Here is a 19803-nt window from a genome sequence, read left to right as displayed (position 1 = left end):
CCTTTCTTTTTTGTCCCTCTTCTGCCCGTTTTCTCCTACGAGGAGGTCCCGGCGGTGCTTCCGTGTCAGACTCGGCCGAGTAGTTCAGGAACGAACATTTACTGAGACGCGGGGCGGGCGGGGAGCGCTGAGGGCGGTGCAGGGGCTCGGGCCTGAGAGGGCAGCGGGGACGGGGCGAGGAGGCCTCCGCGTGCAGGGGCCTGGACGTGGGCACGGGGCCTGTGGCACGAGTCTCCGTGGTGTCGCGTGGCTGACGAGCCCCGGGCCCCTGAACGTGACCCCTTGTCATTTAACAGGGTGGAGTCCATGCAGGTCGACCCTACTCCTTCCCCAGCAAGAAAAGTGAGTACCCCTGCTCCCTGGGTCCCGCCTCATCCCACCCGCAGCCTCTGTGGTTTTCTCAGCGCTAGGAAGCACCAGCGTTCCGGCCCTGCTGGGCGGGGGGGGCCCCGGGGCCCCGAGCAGGCTGGGATGTGGTTCATAAAGCAGGTCCTGGATAACGGTTTCCAGCGCGCTCCCCTTCCGTGAGCAGCAGGTGGGGAGGAAGGAAGAGCTGCCGAGTGAAGTCAGGACAAACCGAGTCCGGCCGCATGCGGCAGAGGGTAGGAGACCCGGAAGAACAGAGGCTCAGCTCCCACTTGGAGAGAGGCGAGGCCCCAGGGAGCTCGAGCCGTCCGTCCTGGCCCTGGTAGAGCGAGGCCTGGGACTCCCCTACCCCCGCACCCCAGGCCAGATGCCAGGCTGCTCCGGAAAGGGGTGGGGAAGCGGGTCCCCAGAGGGAGTGGCCTGGGGCACACGGACTCGGTGGTGCCCTGACTTATTCATATCCCGCCTGGCACGGCTTGTTCGCAAGCACCTGGGACGCGGCCGCTCCGTCTCCGGTGGCCCCGTGAGTGTGTGCTGTGTGCAGGCTGGTTACTGAGAAGTAGTGCTCGTTTCCCAGGGGCCAGCCTGGAACCGGGTTAAGGAGGAATCTGGATTCCAGGATAGGAGGCGGGGGGGAGGAGACACCCTGGTCCTTGGCATCCGGTGCCAGTGTGTGCCGCCCCTCCATGCCCATCTCCGTCCCCCTCCTGTCCCTGCCACCCCCCCGCATGTGGGAGGGAGCCTGTGGGTACACCCCCTCCCTGCCCTGTGGATCCCAGCCCCCACGCGCCGCCTGCTGGCCCTTGCTCCGCGGAGGCTGCACTCGGAGCCTCACCCACATGTGGCCTTGTTTTGGAGATTAGAGGCTGACATCCTAAGCTGATCACCATGTCCCTGGGTGTTAGAGTCCAGGGACCCGAACACAGTGAACAGTCTTGAAATTGCAGAGTGAGGTGCTGGACCAGGGCTAGCACGCGCTGTGGTCAAGGGCAGGTTGGGAGGAGGTGAGGCTCTGCCCCCAGGCCTCCAGGAGGTGAGGCTTCCAGGATGGAGACCGTGGGCTTTATCAACAGCTACGGGTCATGTTTTGCCAGCCCCAGGCCAGAGCTGGACACAAGTCCTCCAGGACACTTGTCCACCCCCTTGCTCAGCTCCCGGACACTGTCAGCCCTGGAGTGGGTGCAGGTGACGGCTCCTGGGCTAGAGCAGCTGTGAGTCCCCAGCTGGGGCAGGGTGACAGCTGGGTCTTGGGAACCCCACCCTGGGCCCGGGGCAGGGCGTGGGAGGGCACAGGGCTCTGTCCCTGCATTGGTCTGTCCTGAGGGGTATCGTCCAGTGGTTGAGGAGAGGCCCCGGCCCCTGTGGGTTGTCTGGGGTGAGTGGCCACGGCTGCAGGGGACGCAGAGTGAGGGCACCTCGGCCAGTCAAGAAGGTGCGGCGCCCACCACACGACACCTGGCGCGAGCAGCCCGGGGTCAGCCACCTGGGGTGTGGCCCGTGCTGGTTCTAGAGGCCCTTGTCCCCCTCCCTCGCGCTGCCCTGCGCCGAGCCTGGGGCCCTGGGAGAGCAGGTGAGAGATGGACAGGGTGCTGGTGACGCTTCAGACGCAGACAGCGACGGTTGGCCGCTGTGAACAGTGAAATGAGGGCTCACGAATCCCGAGTGAAGACCTGCTGTAATGCAGGCATTAGTGAGGGAGGCCAGTAAAATGTGAGAACCGCCTCGAGGGAGAATCCAAGGAGCAAACCCACGTCTGCCGTCGGGATGCAGAAAGCAGTGTGGGCAGACGCAGCACCAGCAGCTTCCACTCGGGACCCGGACCACAGACACCCCAGGGGGAGGTTTAGACTCTGAGTTTTCCACGCTGTCCTGACACTGGGGGAAGTCCTAGATCTTTCTAGAGTGTTTGCTCGGTGGCAGGAAGAACTCTCAGTGAGCAAGTTGTGAATGGAAGGAGAGCCATAAAGCTGCGCCTGTGGGAGCCGGCGTGGGAGGGCCTGCAGCACGTGGAGCGCGCCCCTCCTCGCAGCCATCTGCCACGTGCGGCCTCTCTGAGCCACACCCCAAAATGCAGCCTGGCGTGGGCCACCTCTGGGGGCGTCGTGGCTTCCTGGGGCTGCCTCAGGGCGGGCTGCTCCTGCTCTGTCCGGGGCGGGGGCCTCAGGGAACATGCAAGTGTCAGGTCGGATCCTAGGCAGTGGCTCCCGGCCGCGCTCCAGACACGGGTCCTCACAGGGACTCGCGGTGCCTGCACAGCCCGGCCAGCTGTCTGTGTGTCCACGTGCATTCCGCTTCACCCGTTACTGGATTCTCCCGGAAACGGGACTCGAGAGCTGATATAGCGACTAGAAATCCTTTCTTAGTAGAAGCCAGGGCGAGACCGCATTCTAATCCAGCGTAGTGACTTTGTCCTCGCTCTGTGACCAGTTTCTCTGCTGGAGTTGCAAACTTTCTGCCCGCTGTGGAGAGCTGGCTTGCAGGGGACGTGTGTGGCAGTGGTGTGCAGGCCAGGCTGGACGGAGGTGCAGGTTGGGGGCGCAGCCCGCGGGGACCTGTGAAAGGAGCAGGTGCAAAGCCCTGCGGGGGCGCACGGGAGTGGCGGACGTCTCTGCACCCGACTCAGCCTGGAGCGGGGGTGGGGAGAGACCGGCTGATGGGAAGGACCCAGGAGGGGTGGGACCAGAGCTCTAGCCCGTGGGAGGGCAGCTGCCGCGAGCCCACCGCTGCGGCCAGGAGGCCCCCTGTGGGGGGCGTGAGCAGCCGGTCAGTGGACATCTCCGTGCCGAGCCGGCCACCAGGCAGGGCAGTGCTGTTTGCAGTGTCTCTGCCCTAGGGCGCTGGCCCTTCGGGGTTGAGGCTTGCTGGTGGCTATGAGCCAGGGGGTGGGGTCGCACAGGGTACCCTGCAGTGGGGCCCAGGGGAGGCCGCCAGACCAGAGCAAAGGGCCACGGGGGTGGGAGCTGGGAAGATCGGCCACCGTCAGGGACACGGCCTGGTGGCCAAGTGTAGAGGCAGAGCAGAGGAGGCGGGGCTGTGGGGGCCACAGGAGTGAGGCCGGGACGGCCGTGGCAGTGAAGAGCCGGCAGCAGGAAGGACCGCTTGGCCTGCACGCCTGGCGTCTCCGGTTGGAGGGGCCCCATCACTGGTGACAGCCCCAGTGCGCTGTCGTCTCGGGACTGCGGAGGGGACCACCCCTGGGAACCATGACCGGTGCGTGGCTGGAGCTGGGCTCCCAGGAGCGAGAACACCTCGCCCATCGACACCTGGAGTTCAAGGTGACAAAACTATACGTCCAAAATTAGGGTTTATGCAGGATTTAAAATGTTCTGACATCAGCCAAAGATTTTACATTTTCTCTCTTCTGAAATTCTTGCAAGTGCTCGGGCTGCTGTGAGCGCCCTACGCTGCTGAGCCTGGAGCTGACCCAACGGGCCCAGGCAGGGTGTTCACGGTAAATGGGGAGGACCTTGCTCTCGGGAAGGGTGGGTTAGAAACTGAGTTATTTTCCTTACGTGTTTAGCCTGAGGTAGCAGCTGGCCCGGCAAGAATCTCACTGATCAGCCCACCTCAAGATGGACGCATGGGTAAGTGGGGGTCCCTGTCCCCACGCCCCAAACAGACACACCACTGAACTACCTTCCCCAGAAGGGAACACATGGTCAAACCCAGCAGAACCCACCGGTGGGGGCGCTGTCCCTCCCCGAAGTCCGCGTGGGCAGCGCCCTGTTCCCCAGAACTGTGTGGCTGCCGGGCCCATTGGGGACCCTTTACGAGCGAGCATCCGCCTCGCGAAGCGCTCTCGTCCCCGCAGCCCCTCTCTGCGGCCCCAGCAAGATGGCGTCGTCCTGGGTCTGCCTCCTGGTAGGTGTCAGAGTCGCCGGCGGGTCTCCAGAGCGAGTGCCCGCGCCCGCCCGCGCCCCGTCCCAGCGGGAGGCAGGGCGAGCCCCCACCTCGGCCCGGCCCCCCCAGCCGAGAGCCACGTTCACATTCACGATGTGTGACCCCGCCTGCCGGCCCCCAGCCCCAGCCTCTCTGCTCTCTGCCGCCTCGCCCGGGCTTCTTGCCGAAGGGGAGCTTCTAGCAGCCGCCTCAGAGGAGGACCCCGCGGGGCTGTGTGGGCTCATCGAGAGCCTCTTGCTGCCACCGGCCCAGCTGAGTGGGGTTGGGGCCCCCCAGCAGGGAGTTTCCCGGTTTAGGCAGTTTGTTCCCCCCGACGGAGCTCCGTGTCGCACCCAGTGAGAAGGCCTGACTTGTTCTCCAGCCCCGTTCAGCCTCGTGTTAACGGCATTTCCGTGGTGTCCGCGGCCGCATTCTTAGGCGCCGCTCTTGCCCTGCACTCCCCTGGGTTGGGAGCAGCGTGGGGGGCTGCAGGCTGTGGCGTGCGCCCCCCACCCCGCTGCTCCCACGGGGTCGTGGTCGTGCCGGGTCTGCCGTCACAGGGTTGAGGCGTGGAGGCCTGCGTGAACAGGGCCTCGTGCGCGGGCCCCTTCATACCCAGACCTGGCATCTGCCTGCCCAGCCCGGCTGCGCCCTCCCCTCCCCTCGCCCCTCACCGGCCCCCCCACACTTGAGCGGGTGTGTGCAGGGTCACCAGTCCTCACTGGCTTCTCTCCCTGGCACGTGTTTCCAGAACAGCGATCCCCTTAAATGTTTTCCAGATGTATTGATCAGTATTGAGAAGTAAGGGGGGCCTGCCTCGTGCGTCCTGCCCCTGGCGTCTGGAAGGGACAGGTCCTCGTTGCTGCGACTGTGACCCTGAGTGCTGTCAGTCATCTCTTGATTTTTTACTGTGAAGTATCTGTTTTTTCCTTTTGTCCTTCACGTGTATGAAATCCTCAAGATGAAAGGTAGCCATCTTTTATCCAATTTGTAGCTTAATTTTATATCTGATTTTTTAAAATTTTAGATGCTTAACATTTTTAATTAATTTTTTAAAATTTACATCGCAGTGAGTTAGCTGTAGTGCAGCAGTGACTTCCGGAGTAGCGTCCAGCGGTCCATCCCCCGTAGAACACCCATGCTCATCCCAGCACGTGTCCTCAGTGCTCCTCACCCACTCACCCCCCCCCGAACCCTCCAGCAACCTTCAGTTTGTTCTCTCTTTAAGAGTCTCATGTTTTGTCCCCCTCCCTGTTTTTATATTATTTTTGCTTCCCTTCCCATGTGTTCATCTGTTTCGTATCTTAAATTCCTCACGCACGAAGTCGTCTAATGATGGTCTTTCTCTGACTGACCAGTTTCTCTTAGCATAATGCCCTCTGGTTCCATCCACGTAGATGCAGATGGCAAGATTTCATTTCTTTTGATGGCCGAGTAATACTCCATTGTACGTATATACCTCATCTTGTTTATCCATCCACCCATCGACGGACACTTGGGCTCTGTCCATACTGCGGCTGTTGCCCGTAGCGCTGCTGTACACATTGGGGTGCGTGTCCCTTCCAAACAGCACACCTGTAACCCTCGGATAAATACCTAGTACTGCAGTTGCTGGGTCGTAGGGTGGTTCTGTTTTTAACTTTCTGAAGAACCTCCACACTGTTTCCCAGAGTGGCTGCACCGGTGTGCATCCCCACCAGCAGTGCAGAAGACCCTCTTTCTCCGCATCCTCAGCAACATCTGTTGTTGCCTGAGTTGTTAAGTTAGCCACTCTGACAGGTGTGAGGTGGTATCTCAGTGTGGTTCTGATTTGTGTTTCCCTGATGATGAGTGACACTGAGCATCTTTTCATGTGTCTGTTAGCCATCTGGATGTCTTCTTTGGAAAAGTGTCTATTCATGTCTTCTGCCCATTTCTTCACTGGATTTTTGTTTTTTAGGTGTTAAGTTTGATAAGTTCTTTATAGATTTTGGATACTAACCCTTTATCTGAAATGTTGTTTGCAAATATCTTCTCTCATTCCGTCGGTTGCCCTTTACTTGTGCTGATTGTTTCCCTCGCTGTGTAAAAGCTTTTTATTTTGATGAGGTCCCAAAAGTTCATTTTTACTTGTTTCCCTTGCCTTCAGAAACATTGAGTAAGAAGTTGCTGTGGCCAAGGTCAAAGAGGGTTTTTTTTTTTTTTGGTGTGTTTTTTTTAAATGTTTTATTTATTTTTGAGAGAGAGAGATAGAGACAGTGTGAGCAGGGGAGGGTCAGAGAGAGAGGGAGACACAGAATTAGAAGCAGGGTCCAGGCTCTGAGCAGTCAGCACAGAGACCAACATGTGGCTCTAACCCACAAACTGCAAGATCATGACCCGAGCCGAAGTCGGACGCTTAACTGACTGAGCCACCCAGGGGCCCCTTTTTTAAAATTTTCTAAAATGTTTTATTTATTTTTGAGAGGGAGAGAGAGACAGCATGAGCAGGGGAGGGTCAGAGAGAGAGGGAGACACAGAATTAGAAGCAAAAGAGGTTTTTACCTGGTTTCTCCTCCAGGATTTTTATGGCTTCCTGCCTTACGTTTAGGTCTTTCATCCATTTTGAGTTTATTTGTGTGTATGATATGAGAAAGTGGTCCAAGTTCATTTTTCTGCATGTTGCTGTCCAGTTTTCCCAGCACTATGTGCTGAAGAGACTGTCTTTAAGACATTCCATTGGATATTCTTTCCTGCTTTGTCAAAGATTAGTTGGCCATATGTTTGTGAGTCCATTTCTGGGTTTTCTCTTCTGGCATTTTTATGTTCTCAAATCTGTTCATTGTTTTTTATTCACAGATTTCTGTGTTTGGACAGGTTTTTTCCATACTCATATCATTTTCTTCTAGTTCTTAATGTTTAATATTTACCTTTTCCCAAGATGTTTGGAGTGTGTTTTGAGATCTAGTGTAAGATGAATGTCCCAACTTGGTATTTTTATAATTTGTTTTGAAAATATTTCCGAAATAACACACAAAAAAATGGTATGAACGATATGAAAAACTCCCTTGTTCCCTTTACCCAGATTCCCCAACTGTTAGGATTTTGCCAGATTTGCTGCCTACCCTTTATTAGTCAGTGTGTTTTTGAGCCCTGAGAGCACATTGCAGGCATGGCGCCCCAGCCCTCCTCGAAGCACAGGGCCGCTCAGAGCAACAGCACAGTCTGCGGGCAGCTCAGCGTCCACACGGCTCTGCCCCTTGGCCATTGAGAAGCCTGTTTGCTCTTGGGCTCAGAGTCCCTGTGAGGACATCCTGCATCCCATACAGCCGCTGTGTCTCGTTCACTTTCCTTGTGTTCTGTCTTCAGCCGTTTTAAGGATTATAGACCTTAAGTTGTAACAGAGGCTAAGAGACCCCCAGGCCTGGGTCAGCCAGGAATTCCGTATCTAATAGAATTCTCCTTTAAAAGTTTAGACAAAATAGGAGCACATGGTGGCCCAGTTGGTTAAGCGTCTGAGTCTTGATTTCGGCTCAGGTCATGATCTCACGGGGCATCAGGCTCTGTACTGACAGCACAAAGCCTGCTTGGGATTCTGTCTCTGCCTCTCTCTGCCCCTCCCGCACTCTCACTCTCAAAACAAACATTAAAAAAATAAAAGTTGAGGCAAAATAAACCTATCACAGAGTAATGAAAACAGCAGCGCTGCTAGTACACGTGCTCTACAGGCAACCCTGACGGAAGGCACTGAGCGGAAGATGCAGGCCGACGGGACTGGAGGGAGGGGTCTCGTTCTCTGGTACTTGGCACAACGTGGGATGCTGGAAGCAGCGAGTCTCCCACAACAAACACGTGACACGTGGGGCAGCACACGGGCGGGGGCGGGGCGTGCCAGAGCCCGGGGGGCGCGCCCCAACAGGGTGAAGTCCACCCTGACTAGGTGGACTTGTTTAAGGTAAACGCAAACAGGACTCTAAAGATACAGTTAAAAATCAAGAAGAATTAAAATATTACATTAAAAAGCATTTGTTTACCACGAAAGAAGGCAAGACAGACCAGAAGGAAAAAGACGCAGGAGACCTATGGACAATGACTAGCAGAATCGGCATAAATCAGATCTGTCGATGCTTACCTTCTCCATGAACAGGACTAAACACCGATGAGAAGGCAGAGCTCGTCAGGCTGGGTAGAGAAGCTGCAGCCGCACACTGTCTGCTGGAATCCAGCGGCACAGAGACTCTGAAGACAGGGTGGATGCACCGTGTAGACGGTAAGCATGAGCTGGAGCTGCAGTGTGAATCCTGAACAAAATGGTTTCGGACTAAGGATGTTTCTGGAGACGAGGAGGAACGTCTCAGTGATACGGGGTGGCTACGCACACAACAGCAGCTGGTTAATGAAGCAAAAGCAGACAAGCTGGAAAGGAATAGACAATTGGGTTTTAGAGATCTCAGTACTCTTCACAGAGGTTGATGGAGCAGCTAGACTGGTAACGCTGTAAAAGGAAACAGCAACATGGCCACACAGACCCAGCCTACCAGGGATAACGTTAAATATGAACACACTAAACAAGCCAGTGGAAGAGCGGAGATTGGCAGATGGTGCAAGAAATAGCCCCGAAGGAAGACACACTGTAGATGCAAGGAGACAAATAGAAAAGTTACGGGAAAGGATCTATCAAGTACAGAGCTCAGGAGGCTATTTTCACATAAGACACAATAGGTTTCTTAAGATGAATATTACTAGACATGAAGGGCATTTCATGATGATAAAAGAGTCAGTACGCCAGGAGAACTTAATACTATTAGTGTAGACCACACCAAAATTGAAAGACCCAAAATACATAAGGCCAAAACTGACAAAAACAAATGGTTAATTCAACAGTTGTGATTTGGATATTTCAAAACCCCACTCCACTAACTTGAACAACACGGTTTCCCCCATTGACCTACCTGACAGATGTAGATCCTACCTGGGAACAGCACTGCGTATGTTCCTTTCCAGGGCAAATGGGGCACTCTGCAGGGTGGACCACACACCAGGGTATAAAGCAACTGACACATTTAAAGGTATCGTAATCATGCAGAGTTTCAGACTACATTTCAGACTACAACGGAAGTAAATTGGAAATCAACAGAAGAAAAACCTGAGAATAAAACAAGTATTTGGAAATGAGCACAATTATAGCTTTTAATGGATCAAGGAGAAAAACTCACCAGTAATATCAGAAAATGAATAAAAGAAAATAAAACATATTAAAATGTATAAGATGCAGGTGAAACAATGCCCAGAGGGAAATGTATAGCTTTAAATGTTTATGTTAGAAAGGAAGGAGATCTAAAGCCAGTGAGCATCCACCTTAGGAAGCTATCTACAATGAAATACACTTGAAATCGATAAAATAGAAAACTCTTACGGAAAAGTCTGGAGTCAACAGTTTGTCATTTGAAAAGATTAGCAAAATTGGTAAACTTTTTACCTACAGTGACCAAGAAAGCACAAATTAACCAGGATCAGGAATGATAGCACTATATGCCCTACAGATACTAGAAGGATTGCAAGAAAATTGTGAATACTTCTATACCAACAAAGCAGATGACTTACATGAAATGAATAAATTCCTATCAAGACATGATCAAAACTACCTCAAGAAGAAATAGTATATCTGGATAGACCTCCATCAAGTAAAGAAGTTGAATTAGTAATTTTAATTGCTTTCCACAAAGAAAAGCCCATTTCCCAGTAGCTTTACAGGTGAATTTTATGTAACATGTAATGAGCTAATGTCCTTTTATGAGTTCTTTCAGAAAATAGGAGGGGACTGAACACTTTCCAATTTTGGTAAGGTTAGCAATAATACCTTAACAAAGCTAAAGGCAACACAAGAAAAATAATTGAGCAGTATTCCTTAGGAATACAGATACAAAATTCTTTAAAAATGTATGAGGCGATCAAATCTGGCAACATAGATAAAGGATTGTATGCCATCACCAAGTGGGATTTATCCGAGGAATTCAAGGTTATTTGACATCTGAAGATTGACTAATTAGTATACTAGTAGAAATTAAAGACCTAAAAAACATTAGATCTTTTCAACAGATAATTTGACAAAATTCTAGTCATTCATTGTAGAAACTGAAGAAACATGTAATAAAAGGCAGCTTATTCGAATAATCAGTTAAAGGCATCTGCAGAAAACCCACAGCTGACCAGGTGCTGTTGAAAGGGATCATGCTGTCTGACATCCACTGGGGGCTCCAGCCGGCGCACGGAGGCCAGAGAAGGAAGTGGAAGGCACCTAGATTGGGGGAGAGGGAGTAGACTGTCTTACTGTGGATGGTGTGCCCTTGTGTGCAGAAAACGATCAGGGTCTTTAGGAATACTACTAGAGATCATAAACAAGGTTGGTAAAATTGTAGGATACGAGATCCATATATAAAAGTCAGTTGTAATTCTGCATATAAACAGTCCAAAACTGAAGTTAATCAGTTGGTTGTAACTGCCAAAGTATTCTTCTGGACTTTGTATTCTTTTCCACTAATCAAAATATGTGTTCCTAGGGACGCATGGCTGGCTCTGTTGGTAGAGCAGATAACTCATGATCTCAGGGTCATGAGTTTGACCCCATACTGGGGGTAGAGATTACTTAAAAATAAATAAAAGTTTCAAAAATACCATCTTTTAAGGGTTTTTTTTAATGTTTATTTTTGAGAGACAGAGTATGAGTCAGGGAGGGGCAGAGGGAGACACAGAATCCAAAGCAGGCTCCAGGCTCTGAGTTATCACAGAAACCAACCTGAGGCTCGAACCCATGAACCATGAGATCATGACCTGAGCTGAAGACAGACACTTAACCAACTGAGCCACCCAGGCGCCCCCCAAAATACCATCTTTTTTTTTTTTTTTAATTTTTTTTTTTAATGTTTTATTTATTTCTAGGAGAGAGAGAGAGAGACAGTGTGAGCAGGGGAGGGTCAGAGAGAGAGGGAGTGACAGACTGAAACAGGCTCCAGGCTCTGAGCTGGCAGTCAGCACAGAGCCCGACACGGGGCTTGAACCCACGAACCGCGAGATCATGACCTAAGCGAAAGTCGGACGCTTAACCGACTAAGCCACCCAGGCACCCCCCAAAATACCATCTTCTTAATTACTTTTGCTTTACCGGAAATTTGGAAATCAGTGGAACCCCTTTGACTTTGTTCTTAATTTACCAAAATAATTTTGGCTATTCGAGGTCCTTTGCATTTTTACATTAATCTCAAGATCCATTTGTCAAAATCCTGCTGAGACTTTAGTGGGAGTTGTGTTGCATCTCCACATCAGTTTGGAGGAGAGCTGCTGTCTGAATAGTCTGGAGTCTTTGAATCCATCGGCGTGACGTGCCTGTCTCTCCACTCCCTGGATCTCTTTACCCAGGGGTCTTTGGTGGCTGTCAGTGTTCAGGTCCTGTCTTTGTGAATACATTCATGCCTCGTAATTATGTTAGATGGTGGGATTTTCATTTAATTTTTAGGTTGGTGACAGTTTGCATAGTATATCTTTTCCCACTTTAAAAATTTCAACCTATCTGTGTCTGAATGCAAAGTGTGCCTGTTGCAGACAGTATTAGAAGCTGTTTTCCTTCTTGCCCGATTCATTCTGGTAATCTCTGCCTTTTGACTGGAGTTTTTGGTCCACTGATAGTTAAAACAGTTACCAGTACGTTTAGATCTACGTCTGCCATTTTGCTATTTTATATATGTCTTGGGAATTGTTGTTTGTATCTCTTTAACTGCCTTTTTTTGCATTAAATTGCATAGTGTATGATTTTGCTATGGGCTAGATTGTTTCCCCTCAAAATTCACATTAAAGCCCTAACCGTTCCCTGCCACGTGACAGAGCCCCTAAAAAGTAACTAAGGTCGTTGGATGGGACCCTGGTCTGACATCTTTATGAGAAGAGACACCAGAAGAAGGGTGAGGAGCATGTTGTATTTATGTCACAAAACCATAAAACCGCAACAAGAAAAGGAGGCCCCAGGGAGCTCACTGGCTCTCCACTCACGCGCTCCATGGGGTGAGGTGAGCTCACAGAGAGACAGTGGCCGATGGGGGACCAGGGAGAGGCCCTTCTAGAACCCCAGCCAGCCTCCGGGACCGTGTCCGCTGGCCCGGGGTCCTGTGTTGGGGCGGCCAAGCCCACTCAGACACACGTTTGATGCCTCTGTTCATATTTTAGTAGCGTGTTCTGTGATTGTGCGCACATCATAATGTGCTCGATGTGAATACTGACTTAGCTCTGGTGAGATGCAGCAACGCGGTTCCGCAACATCCCTCCCTGCCATGTGACATCTCGGTCCCATGTAACCGCGTGTGCTGCGTGGACACACACAGCATGCTGTGTCAGCCAGGAGTGCAGCATTGGAACTAGTTAGGGTTTTTTAATGTTTTTTAATTTTTTAAAAAATTTATTTCTGAGGGAGAGGCAGCATGATCAGGGGAGGGTCAGAGAGAGGGAGACACAGAATCTGAAACAGGCTCCAGGCTCTGAGCTGTCAGCACAGAGCACGACGCAGGGCTCGAACCCACGAACCGTGAGATCATGACCTGAGCCGAAGTCAGAAGCTCAACCGACTGAGCCACCCAGGCGCTACTTATTTTAAACAAGCTGCTATTTCTTAAACATCTTGAGAGAATCGCACACGCACACTTCACACTTTACTTGACCCTCTCCAGCTCACTCACCGCGCTCTCCTTTCCCTTCAGCCGGAAGTGCCATTGTCGTGGGGCAGGGCAGCCGGCCATGGCTTCTCCGGGTCTCTGTCCACGTCTGAGTGTCTTCACTCTGTGTGCCTCTCGAAGGTCGCTTCCCTGGACGTGGGCTCCGTGGCCACCACTCTATCCTGGGAGGAGTCATGCTGTCCCTGGGCCGCCGTGGGTTTCCTCTTCGTGCCTCGTCTTCTTGTCCAACACGATCTTGTCTCCTGTGCGGGAGCCTTCTGGGCACCGCCCGCCCCCGCTGTCCCCACCTTACTGTGCGGCCACCCAGTCCACACCTGGGTGCCGTCTGCCCCCGTGGGCTCGCCGTGCTGGGGTTCACGTCTCTGTCTAGCTGGTCGGGGCTCCTGCGCGGCCTGGGTCCCTTCCCCACGAGCACACCTGAGGGAGCCGAGGGGCTCCCCCCAACGCAGGGCACAGGCCCTGGGCTCCCCGCCCCCCGGTCCCTCCCGTCAGCGACCGCAGGCCAGCGCCTGCTTTGCTGGCATGTTGTTGCCTCATTCAGGAGTCAGCACGGGCTTGTCCGTCTGCTGTCACAGGCAGAGGAGTTTTTCCATGTTCTGGATAAGGAAACTTGTCCTCCCTAAATAGCGAAGGTCTTCCATTTTTCAATGGAAATCTTTCTGACCCGCATTAATCAGCGCTGCTTTCCCGCATAGGAGCTCCGGGCCTTGCCTGGCTGGCGTCTGCCTGACCGCCCGTTTCCAGTGGGGCTGCAGCGGGTGCCCGGGCGTGCCCTGCGCTCCAGTTCCCGCGTGCCCGGGGTTCTGCTCAGACCCCACGTATCACGCGGTGCTCACGGCCGTGCGCAGGTGCCCGCCCCCCACACCCTGGTGAGTGGACCTGTGGGGGCCTCTGTGGACAGCCGTTATCTCCACAAAGTGGCCTGTACCCACTGTGCCCGCTGTCGGAACGTCCCAGGAGCTGTGTGACGGGTGTGTGGCCAGCAGCCCCGCAGCCCCCGCAGCAGGAGGCAGGCAGGCGCCCCAGGGCCCCGGGGGATCCCTGGGTCCGCAGGCAGAGGGGGCAGGGGAGGCGTGGTCTTCACAGAAAGGGGTGGCAGGTGGTGAGGATGGTTTGGGACTGGCTGCTTGGGATCATTTTAGCAGTTTGGGGGGGGGGGTTAGGGGGAGTGGAGAGGTGATGTGGAGCACCTCTGGGCGCTCAGACAGGTCATCACTCTTCAGGAGTCCACTGGCCCTGGGAGGGGTGGGCTCTGCAGAACGAGCGAGGCCCCGGGGTGTCCACCGTCATAAAATACAGAAGGTAAATGAGTCATTTTGTGTCCCATTTCTCAGCCACTCTGCGGAGGCCTCTGCGGGCCACCTGCGGACTCAGGAGTGCTGTGCACAGCCAGTGGTCAACAGACAGGGTCCCCATCGGCCACTGGGTGCTGTGCGGCCCTGGAAAGGCACTCCCCCTCTCTGATCCAGCTTCTTCCATATGAGAGGAAACAAGGGGAGCCTGAATACTGTCTTCCTGTTTTCCTTGCCATTCTTCTGTTGAAATTCTCCAAAATTTGGATGCAAAGAACTCGGATATTAAGCAATAGTCGTCTTCAAATTTGCTCTCTGCTGTGACTAATGCATGCCAGGGGCTGTTTACGTCTTTGAAAGAAGCTTCTTATTAGCACGGAGGATGTCAGCAGAAATTCGGGAGTGTAAATATCCCACAGCGTGGGTGGAGACTGGTCCCGGCGCTGCAGGACTCCGAGCTGGAAGCTTGTGGAAATGCCTTTCCCTCCAGTGCGCGCAGGGCAGAGTGCAGGTCTCCAGACATTCCTGAGCCCCCCGCAGCCCAGAGCTCGGGGCAGGGCTGAGGCTCTGCGGGGCCGAGCAGCCCTGCCCACGTCTGGGGGTCTGGGTGTGCCCTGGGGGGGGGGGCACGGGATTCGAGGAGTTCCGCGTGTGTCCAGTGGCTGCGCCTGCCCCATGGGGAGGGGGAGGGGAGGGGGAGGGTGCGGGATGCGGGGGACGAGGACCCGCTGTGTTTGTCTTCCCTCCTGGAGCCTCGCACGCTCACCTCTTACTCTGCCCACCACAGGCGGCGTCGCCCACCACGGGCCTCAGCTCCTCGGCCTGATGCCAAGTCACAGCGACCCGTCCCAGGCTCTCAGGTAGCGTCCGGGCCCCAGATGCCACCGCCCGACGCCCTGTACTTCCTGACACTCACCTTCTGTGTCCTGCTTCAAACTCGTGTGTGTGTCCTGAGTAGGGTCACGTTGTGTAGACCACTTTGTGCTTTGCTTTTTAGGAACTAAAATGTAATGTAGACAGTGGCCCTAGACTCCAAAGGGGCCCCTTAACGGCTGCACCGTATTTTATCAGAGACCCTTCTGGCACTGACGCCTGGAGGGGCCCTGCGCTCCGCCCTCCCTCCGGAGCCTGGCAGGGCCTGTGCGGAAGCCAGCTCCCCGGGGGGTGCAGCTGATGCCGGGGAGGGGACTGTGTCATTGAATTTACTCCTAGGATCCTGCCTCTGCCTTTCCCGGGCAAGGGACCGCCGCAGGCGCCAGCGCCCCGCGCCCCAGGCCGAGCAGGAGCAGGGGGGGCCTCGCCCAGCCGCACCCCCAGGCAGCCCATCAGCATCTCCGCGCTGCTGCAGAGACGGCAAGCAGGCAAGTGTGCCCTGTGCGGAGAGCAGGTGCCGCGCCTGCACAAGCGTGTGGGGGGCGGGTGTGAGTGTGCGGCACGAGCGCGGAGTGTCCCTGAGCCCTGGGGAGTCGCGTTCCCGTGTGCGTCCACCCTGGGTCACGGCTGTCCATGCTCCCGCAGGGTCTGCTGGCCTCGGGGGCGTCCCGCACGGAAGGTGAATGAGCTCCCGCCCGGGGCTGGCCGTGCAGGGCGGCGTGTGCGCTGAGGCAGTAAGAAGACGCGTGCGGTTCTCCTGATGGAACAAAGCAGTATCATTGAATAAAGTACTTTTCTGATGACCCGGGGTGGCATGTGTGTGAGATGTTTCAAACTTTGCTCTTTTTAGTCCCTTAAGACTTCTGGGCGCCTGGGAGGCTCCGTCACTTGAGCATCCAACCTCGGCTCAGGTCACCGTCTCACGGTTCGTGGGTTCGAGCCCCGCGTCGGGCTCTGTGCTGACAGCTCGGAGCCTTGGGCCTGTTTCAGATTCTGTGTCTCCCTCTCTCTCTGACCCTCCCCCTCTCATGCTCTGTCTCTCTCAAAAATAAATAAATGTTAATAATTTAAAAATCTAGATAGTTTTCACTGGAAAGGCCAAACTAAATGAGATCTCTGAACAGTAGTGTCCTGCCGTTGACGAAGATGACAGCTGCCCAGGCCCAGCGCCCAGCAGGCCGCCGACTCGCCGGGTTCCTCCGTCTGCAGCGGGCGGTCACGGGGCTCTGACGAGGATGGTCACCGGAGGTCTGGTCACTGTCAGGGGACACGCCCAGAGTGTGCCCCAGGGAGGGGCCTCGGGCACCAGGGGCAGCTCGGGCCCAGAACCCGGCTCCTTTGGGAGTTCAGACGGGGCCTCAGGACTGGACTGAGCTCTTACTTGTGCAGGTGGGACCAACCTCATGCGTTCGGGGCCTCCGTGCAGGGACGGGTGTGACTGTGAGGGCCGGCCGTCGAGTGTTCTGCTCCCCTGTCCCTGTTAAGGTTCTTTGTGTGTTGAACATAAGCCCTCAGACGATGCACCTGTGGGTGCGAAGGAAGTGTTTGCCAGCCTATCTACCGTTGTGTTTATTTTCTCACCTTGTCTTAATTACAGGATGGCACTCGTGCCTGGAAATAGCCCAGCTTAGGGGCACAGTCGCCAGTCTGACCTGGCCCCCAGCTCCACCCCAACCCCCGCCCCNGCCCCCCAAGGGTCAGCCTGCCCTTTGACGGGAAGTAGCTTCCAGACTGTCGTCTTTTGGAGGACACCCAGCTTGTGGGACCGTCAGTTTGGGTTTTAGCTGAATTGGGCTCCTGAGCAGCTTCTGTAACAGCCACGTGGGGGGGGGGCTGTGTTCCCCCCACCCCCCTCCCCTCCACCTCGCATGCGGGCACTTCCCACAGGATGCAGGTTCCCCAGGACCAGAGCCTTGAAGCCCTGCTCCTCTTGGGTGTCGGGAGGGGACAGGANGGGGCATGGCTGGGGCCACAGGGCAGGGTGGGAACCCCTGGCTGGTGTTGGAGAAGCTCGCTCACCAGGGCCTTGAGGCCGGTCCTGGAGCCCTGGGCTTCCTGGGGACTCAGGTGACAGGGACCCCTCCTCCAGCTGATGCAGTTTCTCCAAACCCCTCACTTTTAGGGATTGTTTTCAGTCGAATTCTCTTTATAATTGCAGCACATGGTCACGTGGTTCTAAAGTCAAGTGTACCCAGAAGGAAATCTTCAGAGGCCCACGTGGGCCACCTGCCCTGCTGCCCTGGACAGAACTAGTCCCGTTTCCCACGCGGCAAGGGCGCGTTGCGGCCCGCTCTTCCTGCACGAAAGGGTTTCCCCGCCTGCGCTCTCACGTCCTGCCTCTGGGGCCTCTTCTCCAAGCTCACCGCCGCGTTGGCCCCGACGCCCAGCGCCATCTTGGCCTTGCGGGCAGGGCGCTAAGCGCGAGCCCCCCCGGCCCGCCCCCTGCCCCCTTGGAGGCCAGCAGCCTGCAGAGAGGCCTGTGCTCCCGCTGCCTTCAGGTGTCGGCCGGGGACTGAGCAGATGCATCTGTCAGAGACTTGGTTTCCAGCCACGAAGTTTCCGTGGATGAAGTGTCATATTGGGTGTCAGTTTACAATTGTTGCGTGTGTTTTCCCAAAGTGAGAGAAAGGGTGTGCGACCGGCACGGTCTCCAGCTACGGCCACTGTGGGGGGGGGGGCCTCCGTGGCCTCGCGCCTGTGGCCAGCGGTGAGCTTTCTCCGGACAGTGATGGGGACAGGACTGCCAGGAAGACGGAGGAGGACCTGGGCCCGGGAAGGGGGAGCGGCAGGCGTGGGCCCTGCGGCCGCCAGGCCCCTTGCCCCGGCCCGGGCGCCCCGATGTTCTGGACCGCGCTGGGCAGCCCCAGGGGAAGGCCCACCCCCAGGAGCACAGAGGCCTTTCACGCCCCCGCCATAGTGACATGGAGGGAGTTTTCTTCTCAGACGGGAGGAAATTCCTCAAATTCTTAGGTGGTAAATCCTAGTCTGCACCGACTTTGCGTTGCATTTAAGGCGTGGAGCCAGGGCTCGCGGCGGAGGAGGGCCGTCCTCGCTTACGCGGTGTTGGGGCCCTGTCGTGGGACCCCATCCTCCCGCTGTGAGGGCAGGGAGCGGCCCCGGGGAGGGGGGGCGGCCACGCCTGCAGGTCGCACAGCCTTGAGCCCTGTGTCACGGGCAGCACCCGCCCCCGCCTCCGGCTCCCCTTGCTGAGCCGAGCCCTTCGCCTCTCCTTTCACACACACAGAAGTCACACAGCCGCCCTTCCCTGACGGCCCCACGAGGTGTGTTCACACTCACGTGTGCTTTCCTGAGCCACGACCATGGGCTTGTTCTACGCACACGGGCCAGTCTTCCAGGTGGAACGACTCTCACTGGCTTCAGCTGTTCCGCATGAGAACCTACGTTCACGGGGATGTCCTAGCACTGCCGTGTAGACGCTGGCTTTCAGAAAGTCCAAGTGAGCAATTCATGTCATACGAGTCCACCCGTGTCCAGGCCCAGCGAAGGTCGTGGGAGCCCGCTGTCCTGCTGCAAAGGCCCCGGGGCCGCCGGGAGCCCAGCCGGGTGCTCTGAGGTCTCTGTGGCAGACAGCTTTCACTCGTGAATTTCCAACCTGTCACAGGGTGGTTAGAAGTCTGGGTGGAGCTGCCTCTGTCCTTGAAAGGAAGATCCAGAAAGGGGGCTGCGGGGCCCATGTCTCTGGCTGAGGGTCCCTGCTCATGGACACGTGGCCGGCCGCGCTCACAGCCCGGGAAATCTATACCGACAGGGCTCGGACACACACAGCTGCCTCCTGGAGCCTGGTGGGAGTGTGGCTGCAGGTCCCGCGTGCTCAGGGTGGGCACAGAGTGGGCGGAAGCTTCTGGACAGGACTGGCGGGTCCCGGGTGCAGTGGAGGCTCCTGCGGGAGTGGGAGGGGCTGGCAGCTGGGGCTCCGTGTCTTCCCAACAAGTAATCAGGTGCACAAGCAGCACAGACGCTACTGGGAAAATTGCTTCTAGAAGAGCCTACCTGACCTCAGGGACACAGAACACACTCAGTGACACTGTGGTCCGTGTGGCAGGCGTGCTAGGCGGCCACACCAGGGCTCCCAGCACAGGACGGCGACTGCATCCTGAGCGGAGGACCTGGGACCCCGAGGCTGGTGGTCTCAGAGGCCCCTCCTCAGGCTTCGTGACGTCACGTGCGGCAGGAAAGCAGGGCCTCGCGCCTCCCGGCGATGAGCTCATGGCCCCTGGGGCTGCAGGGCGAGCTCCGCACCCTACAGACAGGGGCCCCCACCTCGACGCCCTTCATCACCCGCCTCAGAGGAGTCAGCAGGGAGGGAGGGCGGGCACGTGCGGACCACACAGCAGTGCCGGGGCCCCTCTCCAAGGCCGCCTATCCCTGCTGACGGGCCCCCCCCCGGGAGCCCGGAAGCCTGAGGCACGGGCGGCTGGAGCCTCGGGCCGTGTCCCCCGCTGTGACGAGCCCCGTGCACCTGACCTTGAGCCCCTCACTTGTCACTGCGCTGCTGCGGCCTGGCTGTGCGCTCCGGGGGCAGGTGAGGGGCCTCACGTGCACTGCTGGGGAGGGGGCTGGGGAGGGAATCTCCAGCTGCCGAAGCGCGGGAGGGGCGGGAAGAATTCAGTAACTAGTTACAGACCCTCAGGAACCTCATAAATTCATTTCCAGGAAATGTTATTTCACCATCGTAGACACAGATGCAGCCTGGA

General features: G+C 55.9%; 1 protein-coding gene across 2 annotated transcripts in view; it reads left to right on the top strand.

The window, feature by feature from the left end:
- RNF212 (ring finger protein 212) overlaps nucleotides 1-15938 on the top strand; it is a 34840-nt gene extending 18902 nt beyond the window's left edge. For both annotated transcript variants that reach the window (XM_077750472.1, XM_077750471.1), the window contains 5 exons: nucleotides 297-342; nucleotides 3887-3950; nucleotides 15003-15075; nucleotides 15428-15576; nucleotides 15734-15938. In XM_077750472.1, coding sequence (XP_077606598.1) covers nucleotides 297-342; nucleotides 3887-3950; nucleotides 15003-15075; nucleotides 15428-15576; nucleotides 15734-15771 — 370 coding nt within the window. In that variant the 3' untranslated portion in view covers nucleotides 15772-15938. The remainder of the gene's footprint in view (nucleotides 1-296; nucleotides 343-3886; nucleotides 3951-15002; nucleotides 15076-15427; nucleotides 15577-15733) is intronic.
- Nucleotides 15939-19803: the final 3865 nt, after the last annotated feature.

This window comes from Crocuta crocuta, unplaced genomic scaffold (genome assembly GCF_008692635.1).
Source record: "Crocuta crocuta isolate KB4526 unplaced genomic scaffold, BGI_CrCroc_1.0 scaffold179, whole genome shotgun sequence".
In the NCBI taxonomy this organism is placed as follows: Eukaryota; Metazoa; Chordata; class Mammalia; order Carnivora; family Hyaenidae; genus Crocuta; species Crocuta crocuta.
Note: the sequence above shows the minus strand (reverse complement) of the source record. Positions and strands in the feature narration are given on the sequence as shown.